General features: G+C 47.1%; 1 protein-coding gene across 1 annotated transcript in view; it reads right to left on the reverse strand.

Annotated features, from left to right (window-relative positions):
- adgrg6 (adhesion G protein-coupled receptor G6) overlaps nucleotides 1-12500 on the reverse strand; it is a 93705-nt gene that overhangs the window by 61765 nt on the left and 19440 nt on the right. The window contains 1 exon segment of the mRNA XM_065964093.1: nucleotides 7280-7627. Coding sequence (XP_065820165.1) covers nucleotides 7280-7627 — 348 coding nt within the window.

Below are 12500 nucleotides of genomic sequence, written 5' to 3' on the forward strand. Positions count from 1 at the left end.
GAAGAGGATGGTAGGAAGGAGGAGAGGACGGTAGTAAGGAGGAGAGGACGGTAGGATGGAGGAGAGGGAAAAAGAGGAGAAGAGGATGGTAGGATGGAGGAGAGGGAAAAAGAGGAGAAGAGGATGGTAGGATGGAGGAGAGGATGGTAGGATGGAGGAGAGGATGGAGGAGAGGATGGTTGGAAGGAGGAGAGGGAAGAAGAGGAGAAGAAGATGGTAGGATGGAGGAGAGGATGGTAGGATGGAGGAGAGGACGGTAGGATGGAGGAGAGGGAAAAAGAGGAGAAGAGGATGGTAGGATGGAGGAGAGGATGGTAGGATGGAGGAGAGGATGGTAGGATGGAGGAGAGGATGGTTGGAAGGAGGAGAGGGAAGAAGAGGAGAAGAAGATGGTAGGATGGAGGAGAGGATGGTAGGATGGAGGAGAGGGAAGAAGAGGAGAAGAGGATGGTAGGATGGAGGAGAGGATGGTAGGATGGAGGAGAGGACGGTAGGATGGAGGAGAGGGAAGAAGAGGAGAAGAGGATGGTAGGAAGGAGGAGAGGACGGAGGAGAGGAGGGAATGATGGTAGGAAGGAGGAGAGGAAGGTAGGAAGGAGGAGAGGATGGTAGGAAGGAGGAGAGGACGGTAGTAAGGAGGAGAGGACGGTAGGATGGAGGAGAGGGAAGAAGAGAAGAGGATGGTAGGAAGGAGGAGAGGACGGTAGTAAGGAGGAGAGGACGGTAGGATGGAGGAGAGGGAAAAAGAGGAGAAGAGGATGGTAGGATGGAGGAGAGGATGGTTGGAAGGAGGAGAGGGAAGAAGAGGAGAAGAAGATGGTAGGATGGAGGAGAGGATGGTAGGATGGAGGAGAGGACGGTAGGATGGAGGAGAGGGAAAAAGAGGAGAAGAGGATGGTAGGATGGAGGAGAGGATGGTAGGATGGAGGAGAGGATGGTAGGATGGAGGAGAGGACGGTAGGATGGAGGAGAGGGAAGAAGAGGAGAAGAGGATGGTAGGATGGAGAGGAAGGTAGGATGGAGGAGAGGATGGTAGGATGGAGGAGAGGATGGTAGGAAGGAGGAGAGGAAGGTAGGATGGAGGAGAGGGAAGAAGAGGAGAAGAGGATGGTAGGATGGAGGAGAGGATGGTTGGAAGGAGGAGAGGGAAGAAGAGGAGGAGAGGATGGTAGGAAGGAGGAGAGGACGGTAATAAGGAGGAGAGGATGGTAGGATGGAGGAGAGGATGGTAGGAAGGAGGAGAGGAAGGTAGGATGGAGGAGAGGGAAGAAGAGGAGGAGAGGATGGTAGGATGGAGGAGAGGATGGTAGGATGAGGAGAGGATGGTAGGAAGGAGGAGAGGATGGTTGGAAGGAGGAGAGGGAAGAGGAGGAGAGGATGGTAGGAAGGAGGAGAGGGAAGAGGAGGAGAGGATGGTAGGAAGGAGGAGAGGGAAGAAGAGGAGAGGATGGTAGGAAGGAGGAGAGGATGTAGGAAGGAGGAGAGAATGGTAGGAAGGAGGAAACGATGGTTGGAAGGAGGAGAGGGAAGAAGAGGAGGAGAGGATGGTAGGAAGGAAGAAAGGATGGTAGGAAGGAGGAGAGGGAAGAAGAGGAGAGGATGGTAGGAAGGAAGAAAGGATGGTAGGAAGGTGAAGCGGACGGTAGGAAGGAGGAGAGGAAGGTAGGAAGGAGGAGAGAATGGTAGGAAGGAGGAAACGATGGTTGGAAGGAGGAGAGGGAAGAAGAGGAGGAGAGGATGGTAGGAAGGAAGAAAGGATGGTAGGAAGGAGGAGAGGGAAGAAGAGGAGAGGATGGTAGGAAGGAAGAAAGGATGGTAGGAAGGTGGAGAGGACGGTAGGAAGGAGGAGAGGAAGGTAGGATGGAGGAGAGCGGAGGAGGAAAAGTAAGCAAAGAGAGCGATGAAGACAGAAAACAAAGGTAGGAAAGGAAACAAGGAGAAAATAAGAAGAGTTCAAATTCATCTTACAGACAAAGAAAAACTTCATCCATGTTTTTTATTTTACCAAACAGACAAACGTCAAATCTGATTTCAACCACGACTGGCAGAAAGTCAAACCAACACACACACACACACACACACACACACACACACACACACACACACACACAAACTACTTCTGTGTGACCTAATCACTAACGCTAACGCTGCATCAGACTGTACATTCAAGATTCAAGATTCAAGATTTTTATTTGTCACATGCTCATACAGATGTGCAGTGAAATGTAAAGACTGTTCCACAAGGCCATGCAATAAACACTCAAATTACTAATATACATATATACAGTAAAATAGAATATAATGTAAAAAATAAATAAAATAATTATTTGAATGTACAATATATGAAATATAGAATAATGTAAACAGTGTAAAGTGTCAGTGTGTAAAGTGTCAGTGTGTAAAGTGTCCAGGGTGTCAAAGTGCAATGTGCAGATTAGAATGTGTGGTGTGTGTGCATCATGTAGTCACAGTTCTGTTTTGTTTTTAACTGAGGAGAGTGGAGTTAACAGTCCGGACAGCCGGAGGAAAGAAGCTCTTCCTGAGTCTTTCTGTGTTCGCCTTGATGTGTCGAAGGCGCCTGCCAGAGGGTAGCCATGTAAACAGTCCGTTACCTGGGTGGTGGGGATCACTCATGATCCTGTTTGCCCTGGCTGTGCTCCTCCTTGTGAAGATGTCCTGGAGGGTGGGGAGTGTTGTACCCATGGAACGCTCTGCTGACTTCAGCACCCTCTGCAGGGCTCTTCGGTCACGTACAGTGCTGTTCCCGTACCACTGGGTGATGTTTCCAGTCAGCACACTCTCCACCGCTCCGAAATAAAAAGTCTTCAGGACCTTCACAGAGACTTTGAATTTCCTCAGCTGTCTGAGGTGATAGAGGCGCTGCCTCGCCCTCTTCACCTGACTGTCTATGTGGGTTGTCCATGTTAAATCCTCAGACATGTGCACCCCCAGGTACAGGGGTACACCCTGTCCACCAGCGTCCCATCAATTCTCAGTGGGGTGTAATCCTTCTGCTGTCCTCTCCTGAAGTCCACAATCAGCTCCTTGGTTTTGCTGACGTTCAGGAGCAGGTTGTTGTCCTGGCACCACTGTGACAGGTTTCCAACCTCCCCTGTATACGTCTGCTAATCATTGTTGCTGATGCGACCAACAACCACCGTGTCATCTGCAAATTTCACGACGATGTTGGAGCTGCTTGTGGCCACACAGTCATGTGTGTACAGGGTGAAGAGCAGGGGGCTGAGGACACAGCCCTGTGGTGCTCCGGTGTTGAGGGTGCAGGGGCTGGAGGTGTGTCTGCCCACTTTGACCACCTGGGATCTGTTCGTCAGGAAGTCCAGGATCCAAGCACATAGGGAGGTGTTAAGTCTGAGGTTGATCAGCTTGGAATGGAGGTTGGCGGGGACTATAATGTTGAAAGCTGAACTAAAATCAATGAACAGTAGTCTCACATAGTCCCCCTTCCTTCTGTCCAGATGGGTGAGGGTGGTGTGCAGTACCTGGGAGACAGCATCATCTGTGGATCTGTTCAGTCTGTATGCGAACTGAAGTGGATCCAGAGACTCGGGAGCAAGGAGCAGATTTGCATCTTGATGAGTCTCTCAAAGCACTTCATCCCTTCTGAGGTGAATGCTACTGGGCGATAGTCATTAAGGCAAGCTGGAGAGGCATTCTTCGGTACAGGGACAATAATGGCTTTTTTCAGGCATGTGGGGACCACAGACTGACTCAGGGAGAGGTTGAAGATGGGACCACAGACTGACTCAGGGAGAGGTTGAAGATGGGACCACAGACTGACTCAGGGAGACGTTGAAGATGGGACCACAGACTGACTCGGGGAGACGTTGAAGATGGGACCACAGACTGACTCAGGTTGAAGATGGGACCACAGACTGACTCAGGGAGAGGTTGAAGATGGGACCACAGACTGACTCAGGGAGAGGTTGAAGATGGGACCACAGACTGACTCAGGGAGAGGTTGAAGATGGGACCACAGACTGACTCAGGGAGAGGTTGAAGATGGGACCACAGACTGACTCAGGGAGAGGTTGAAGATGGGACCACAGACTGACTCAGGTTGAAGATGGGACCACAGACTGACTCAGGGAGAGGTTGAAGATGGGACCACAGACTGACTCAGGTTGAAGATGGGTCCACAGACTGACTCAGGGAGAGGTTGAAGATGGGTCCACAGACTGACTCAGGGAGACGTTGAAGATGGGACCACAGACTGACTCAGGTTGAAGATGGGTCCACAGACTGACTCAGGTTGAAGATGGGACCACAGACTGACTCAGGGAGAGGTTGAAGATGGGACCACAGACTGACTCAGGTTGAAGATGGGTCCACAGACTGACTCAGGGAGAGGTTGAAGATGGGTCCACAGACTGACTCAGGGAGACGTTGAAGATGGGACCACAGACTGACTCAGGGAGATGTCGAAGATGGGACCACAGACTGACTCAGGGAGAGGTTGAAGATGGGACCACAGACTGACTCAGGTTGAAGATGGGACCACAGACTGACTCAGGGAGAGGTTGAAGATGGGACCACAGACTGACTCAGGGAGAGGTTGAAGATGGGACCACAGACTGACTCAGGGAGAGGTTGAAGATGGGACCACAGACTGACTCAGGGAGAGGTTGAAGATGGGACCACAGACTGACTCAGGTTGAAGATGGGACCACAGACTGACTCAGGGAGAGGTTGAAGATGGGACCACAGACTGACTCAGGTTGAAGATGGGACCACAGACTGACTCAGGGAGAGGTTGAAGATGGTGATAAACACTGGAGCTAACAGGTCGGCACAGGACTTCAGCACTCTGCCAGAGATGCCATCTGGCCCGGCAGCCTTCCTGGTGTTTACCTTTCTCAGTGTCCTCCAGACGTCGTGCTCTGACACAGTGAGCGGGTGCGAGTGTGCCGCTCCGGCCTCGGAGATCCTGCTCGCTGCATCAATTGGCATGCTAACGTTAGCGGTGCTAGCATTAGCCTCGAATCGCGCATAAAAGTCATTCAGTTCGTCAGCAAGAGCAGCGTCTGCACTCACAGAGACATGGGCTCTTTTCCTGTAGTCAGTAATTGTCTGCAGTCCTTGCCATAAGCTCCTTGAATCATGCTGCTGGAACTGTGATTCCACTTTGTCCCTGTACCTCCGCTTAGCGTCTTCTCAGTCTCAGTCTGTAAGACGCAGCTTTGTATTTCTCCGTCCTGCCGGTGAGAAGTGACGAGTTGTATGAAGCGGTCCGTTCGTTCACAGCGGTGCAGATAGATTTATCCACCCATGGCTTCTGGTTCAGGAAAATCCTGACAAACACCATAGGAACGGCGCCGTCTACCAGCGTTGCTATGAAGTCCGTCACAACTTCCGTAAACTAAGCAGGAGTTGGAGAGAGTTTTAATGTTTTGTGGGTTACACCAGCTGTTGTTGGTCATAAAACAAACCCCTCCACCCTTTGACTTGCCAGATTCCTCCGTCCTGTCCTTGCGAAACACAGAGAACGAGTTCGATGGCATGATGTCTTGATCCGGCACCACAGGAGTGAGCCAAGTTTCCGTCAGGCAGATGATGTTACAGTCCCTCATGTGCCATTGGTATTTTACCCTACCCCTCAAATCATCCATTTTGTTATCCAGGGACTGGACGTTGGCAAGAAGGATGCTTGGCAGGGGTGGCTAAGGAGTTCTTAGCCTGTTTTGGACACCACCTCGTCTTCCGCGTTGCTTTTTCCTCCTCCGGCCATTGTTCCCATCCTGTGTTGTGTTACGCAGGAGTTCGACCGGCAACCACTGATCATCGTTGCAACAGCCGGAAACTGTGTTTGTGACCAGTCTCCTTATGTCCAAAAGCATATTTCGGTCATAAGTTATCTTTGCTGAAAGAGCTGATGTAAAAAAGTTCACAAAAACAATATAAATAAAGAAAAAAACACACAGCCTCAGCGGAGCAACCCGGACGGCATCTGGATACGGCCGCGCCATCTAGTAAGTTGATGGTCCTGGTGAAGGGGAGTGTCCAGACTTTTTTAACAGGGGTGGCCCACCTGGGGCACTGACTTAAGCAGGGGGAGGTCTGACCTTTGTGTTTTTAGTTTTTAACCCTTCCTATCCCAATACAGAGAATTTCAAGTTTAGACAGTGACAGGGACGGCGCCATTTTTCAAAACGTTCTGTTTTCAGGCACCCAAAACATTGCTGACGCCAAAGGTGGCCTTAATGATTTATGAGTAAGAATCAGAGGAGAGAGGAGACGCTGTTATCTCAACATTATTCATGTCCAGCGCTCACAAACGCTGAATGATGGAGCTTAATGATGTTAAATGATGCTACATGTTGCTAAACGGTGCTACATGATGCTAAATTGTGCTAAATGATGATACACAATGCTACATAATGCTAAATGGTGCTGAATGATGCTAAATTGTGCTAAATGATGATACACAATTTTACATAATGCTAAATGGTGCTGAATGATGGAGCTAAATGATGCTACATGATGCTATATTGTGCTATATTGTGCTAAATGACGCTACATGGTGCTAAATGATGATACACAATGCTACATAATGCTAAATGGTGCTGAATTATGGAGCTAAATGTTGCTACAAGATGCTAAATTGTGCTAAATGATGATACACAATGCTACATAATGCTAAGTGGTGCTGAATGATGGAGCTAAATGATGCTACATGATGCTATATTGTGCTAAATGACGCTACATGGTGATAAATGATGGCTCCTTGGTGTTTGGTAGAGCTATAATCACAGATAAACACAGATCACCTTGCACTAAACTTCTGCAGCCAAAAATACACAACCGTGGTCGTAACTGAATACGACAGCAAAAATCAGCCTCTGCTATGACACATTAGCTTTCAGATGAGCCAACACGGGGCGTCCACAGATGAGTTCTTTGCCATGATTGGATCATAGAATTATTAAAGCTGACCATTCAGTAATCAGGGATCTTTACACGCTAGAAGATTTTTCTGTTCAAATAATACCATTTCTGTCCGGCTCTACCTTTTACATGCATGTTGAGTTTTGTTTTTTCAGGCAGAACTTTCAGGTTTATCAGAGTATAATACCATTAAATCTCAGGTCCATGATCCTGGATCATGACATCACATAGTCAGTATTCAGGCAGGTTAATAAGACCATCAAACGAAACCTCAACCTGCTCTTAGCTCATCAATTGTCCGATTAGCATTGGGTTAGCCTTCAGTTGTTAGTCTACCTTTGCAGAGCAGGATCCTGGAGTCCAACCCTGAACCTACCGTGTCTGAAGCTAACACTGAACCCCCTCTTCTGCACGCTGAAGTCGGAGGTGAACGACAGCTCCATCACGTTCCCCGTCGAGTTCAGCGTCAGCCCGTTGGCCGTCGGGCCGCAGAACCGGACGTCCACGTTTCCGGTGTTCACCACCACGCGGTCGTAGATGCAGCCCGGCGCCTCCTCCAGGTCGAAGTCGAGGAAGGAGAGCTGGATGATGAAGCCGGCAGGGGCCTGCAGGGTCCACTTACAGGCCTGAGAATTGGGGTATTTCAGGGGGTAGCAGGGCGACGTGAACTCCCCCTGGGCGTCCGTCAGAACCAAGTTACAGCTCGCGGAGCTGCAGCCCAGCGCTGAGGGTGACGGCAGGAGGGTCAATTTATAAACCTCCACAAAAAACTGTTCAGGTTCTCAGAAGACAGGACGCCAGTAGACAAGGACACGAGAAGGGGATAGGACCCATGAAAGGAGACAAAGGAGGCAAACACCTACGTACAACGAAGAGGAATCAGGAGACTTCAGGTGAATCCATCTAGACTACCTCAAGGACAAAGAGGACGAGGACCGTGAGGATTCAGGAGACAAGACTCAGGTTTAGTTTAAAAAGATACAAGACAAGAGGACACACTGGGGAAGAGTTAAGAGGTTGCACTCCAGGAAGAACAAAGACCAAAGTCGTGCAGTTAGCTAAAGGTCCAGCAGCCCAGAGAGCGATCAATCACTAACAGAGAGCGGGTTGATGGTTAAGAGACAGAAGAGACTAAAAAAAGACTTCAACAAGTCAGCATTGATCCAAATTCAACCCAACGCCCAGTCCTTACTCGACAAACTGCAGGTGGTAAAAATACACCAACAAGAAACCAGGCACATGCAGGATAACCTCGCTCGCTTAATGAATAAAAAATCATCTTAAAAAGAGATACACTAAGGAACTTAGAGAATCTTTTCCCTCCAGTTTTCATGCCTCTGGCGAGAACTCACATTCAATCGATCAATCAAACTTTAACAAATGTATCCCAAAGTGCTTTTACATCAACATAAATCAAACAGCAACAACATGACTCACCTCCCCCACCCCCTATCCCACAATCCAAGGTAAAAATAACTAGATAAGAAGAGGTACTGAGGAAACACTACAATTTATTCTACATGAGGAAACACAGGAGGTTCAAAATGAGATTCAGTTAAAAGCTCGACTAAAAAGGTAGGTCTTGAGTTTGCTTTTAAAAATGTTTACATTGTGTTCTGCACTCAGGTCTCCTGGTAAATTGTTCCACAGACGGGGGCCATTGCAATAAAAAGATGCCTCACCGTAGGTTTCACTTCCATAAGACCTGAGAGCTCTGGTGGGCTCATAAGTTAAAAGCAAATCGGATAACTGGGGGGGGCGCAAAGCTGAAGAGCTTTAAAAACCAATAAGATAATCTTTAAAATCTATTCTAAAACAAATGGGTAGCCAATGCAGAGACTTTAAAATCGCTGTAATGTGTCATGTCTCACTGTTGTTTGAGTTTCTTAATTTGAGCTTTTCCATACAACCCTGGAGCGCCGTCAAACATAAGACGGAAAGATTTTAGATGAACGTGCACAAATAAAAAAAAAAAACACAAAACGTATCGAGGAGGTACAGAGTGTTCTGAGTAACCGGGAGAGCTGGAGCACTCTGTACCTCAGGCTGCATGGATGGAGTCATAGCGTTGCTTTAAAGAGGAGTAAACCTTGGACTAATCTTTGATATTTTGGAGGGTCTAAAGCAGAGCTCGACATTATAACTCTCTCTGTCGGGATCAAGTTATAGCTTTAATCAGATGACATTAAGTGTTTTTGAACATATATCTGGGTAACCTGAGAGTCTACTGACCCACAAAATGTGAAATAAACCCATCCAGTCCTTTGTTTGTGGTCTGCATAAGTCTTACAACACAGAGGAAAATGCTTTGTTTCTAATGTGCTCTCCTTGTGATGTCACAGTGGGATTCTGGTAAAAAAAAAAAATCCCCTCCCCTCCCCTGGTATCTCCACCCATGGACTCCACCCCCAGCCTACAGGAAAACCTTTTTACAGGTCGGCCATTTTTATTCTCTCTACAGAGGAGTGATGTCTACGGGGGGGGGGGGGGGGGGGTCATTACATTTAAAGAGACACACACACAAAAACGGAGCGTTCTGAGAGAGCTGGTTTATACAGGGTCACAAACCTCCTCTGGTGCTTGATTCATGTTATATTTTGACCAAAGCACAGCACAGATGTTTCATTTAGACCACAGGGGACTGTTTGAAAAGGTGGAGGAGGGGGAGGATATGTCCTCTTTAATGTCGACTCACTGCTGCCGGCTGAAGCAATCTATCGGCAGCGATTTAAAAAAAACGTTTGACTTCAAACACGGACTTCTTATTGTCTGCAGATACAAGCGGTTGGATAAGAAAAGAGACATGCAGATTATTGTGAACTCAGCAAACAAACTTCAAACTCAACGTGCTGCTGTTCAGAGAGAGAGAGAGACTGCATGCAGCTAACCGGGTTGGGTTTATTTCTGGTTTCTCACTCGACACATACAACGTGTCACATTAGAGAAATAATCAGAGACGAGCTGAAATGGAAAGTGGAAAGAATGGTCGGGTTCTCTCACTCGGGGTAACAATGGCCCCCGTTGATCTCGGCCCTCGGCCCTCGCCGCAGCCAAAACCACAGCCAACGCACAGGAAACGTCACAAAACACCAGAACATGTGTGTGAGTGTGTTTTTAACCCTTAACTCTCCGTGCAGAGCGGACTGTTTTCCCCAGCCAAGAGCTTCACTGCAGGGACTTGTGGGAATATTTAGAGTGTCACAGAGAGTCGTTCTCGTGCACTTTCCTCCACTTTGCACGCCTCCAAAAGATCAGCTGCTGCTTCTTTACTTTCTGTGATCGTGCAAGTTTGACAATCTCACTGTGTTTTTACTTCTTAGAGATATTCTCAGACTTCTAAAAAAAAGCTACCTCAGACGTCATAAAGAGACTATGGAAGCACGTTACCGCCAGTTAAAAAAAAAAAAGAGAGATAATAAAGTTGAAATTATGAGATAATAAATTCACACTGACAATTGAGGATGAAATATTCTTCTTATTCTACACGTTCTTCTACTTTGTGGTGCCTACATTAACCACAATGCATCTTGATCCCAGCCGTTCATCCTCTCATTCATAGCTTGAAGTTTTTCCGGATCAGACTTCTAAAGCTTGTTTCATGACTAAACCTCTGACCCTCCATCTCTGCCACAGAAATAGAGATGAAGATGAAATAATAACGCTCATAACGTAGTGATGTCATCAATTTAACACACAATGTGATGAAGAAGGCGTTTATCTTTCTGCTGCACAAACACTGAAGTGTCCGTCTTCTCTGGTTTCTTTTGAAGTCAGATTGAAACATTGATTATAAAGTGACCTCCTGCTGCAGCCTCTGCCAGGACGTCTGTTTGCTTTGGGTTCATGTCTGAAAGTCAGACCTGATCCTGGATCAGCATGAAGACTGTAAACTAAGCATCCAGATCTGTATCTACCTACCTCACACCTCCTGCTGCTGAGGAGGAGGAGGAGACTCACACACTGCTCCTCATTGTGGAGGCAGAACACCTCATCATCCTGCATCTGTGCTGCATTACTGCTGCTCTGACCCCCCCCCCCCCACCCCACCCCACCCCCCTCGCCCCCCTCGCCCCCCCATCAGCCTCTGAGCAGCACTGTGTGTCTAACATTATACTGTCAAAGCAAATCAGAGCTCTGCAATGCAAATCCTCTCAGACCTTCAAACTGTGTCGTCTCTGTTCCTCGTTCAGATGTGACAGCTGAGATCTGCAGAGATGTGACGCAGAACAAACTCTGAATGCTAAAATCAATCATTGAGAGATTTATCTCGAGTACAGTTCTGTCTCTGGATGTGTTGACTTTTAATTCACACTAGAGTAACACTTACTGGGGTTGTTACGACGCCGTAGTCACCGCATATTGGGTTTTTGGGATTGGTTTGAAACTTCCATTAAAAAGTATGAAAGTATATTTTTCAACTGTTTGATTTAAGCCAGTATGTCCTCCTTCTAACTTTAGATTCTGCTCCTGAATGCTCTGGATTTGTTTGGACCAGAGAAGGTAGGCGCTTTTAAGACCCCCCCCCCACACACGGCCGTTTTGGACGCCCCTCGGTTTGTCAGATATGAGAGCAGTTATCAGGTCAACAGGTGTTGCAGCGATGGAAGCGGTCAAGAGAAGTGGTTCAGATAGAAGTGATTGTACCCGACCTAAAAAGCCTCTGCATGTTTCTAATAAGCTCCACGAGCAGAAACGTGCTCAAACTAGGATCAATATTGGAGATGCTTTTGAAAAATGGAGAGAGGTTAGAACACAGAAAGGTTTACAGACCCATGCAGAGCTGGATAAACACTGAAGCTTCAGAGTCCACCACATGGTGACCTGAGTGAGGGGGGGGGGGGGGGGGAGACAGCTCTCTATGATGTTTAGAATTTAGACTGCAGTACCCATTTTAACCACTAGGGGTCAGAGTTACATACTGCTCCTTTAAAGTTTGATTGATTTAGAGTCTTCCTCTTTTCTCTCTGATCTGTTTTAATAACTGTGATGACATTTCAGCTCAGAGCTGCTGATAACACCTGACAGGTGTGTGTGTGTGTGTGTGTGTGTGTGTGTGTGTGTGTGTGTGTGTGTGTGTGTGAGAGAGAGAGAGAGAGAGAGAGAGAGAGAGAGAGAGAGAGAGAGGAAGTAAGCTGATGTAAATATGACAGTTTTAAATAATCAAATATCAGAGTTCAGAGCTGAGATTAAAGCGTAACAGAATCCGTACGAAGTAAGGAAAGAAAAAGTTTGAAAAAGAAATGAGAGGAGGAGAGTTGATGACAAATCATGAAATAAAAAAAGATAAGAAATGAAAAAGGAAAAAGCAGAAGTAGTGATGGGTAACACTAAAGATACGCCTAATAAATTTAACTTTTATTACACCTAAACTCCTAAAGAGTAACGAGACGGAGAAAAGGTAGTAAAATAAAGCACTTTAAAATGAAGAGAAGGAAGAGGAGGAGGAATAAAATACAAGGCAAGAGGAAGAAGGATAAATGTTTAAAAGGAAACTTGAGCGGATGAAAAGAAAGAGAAATTAAAAAATATGAAGAAAGAGGAAAAGAGGAAGAGAGGATGGAGTAAGACACGTCAGCAAAGACAAGGGATTTAAGAGA

The sequence above is a fragment of the Labrus bergylta genome, chromosome 15 (genome assembly GCF_963930695.1).
Source record: "Labrus bergylta chromosome 15, fLabBer1.1, whole genome shotgun sequence".
Classification (NCBI taxonomy): domain Eukaryota; kingdom Metazoa; phylum Chordata; class Actinopteri; order Labriformes; family Labridae; genus Labrus; species Labrus bergylta.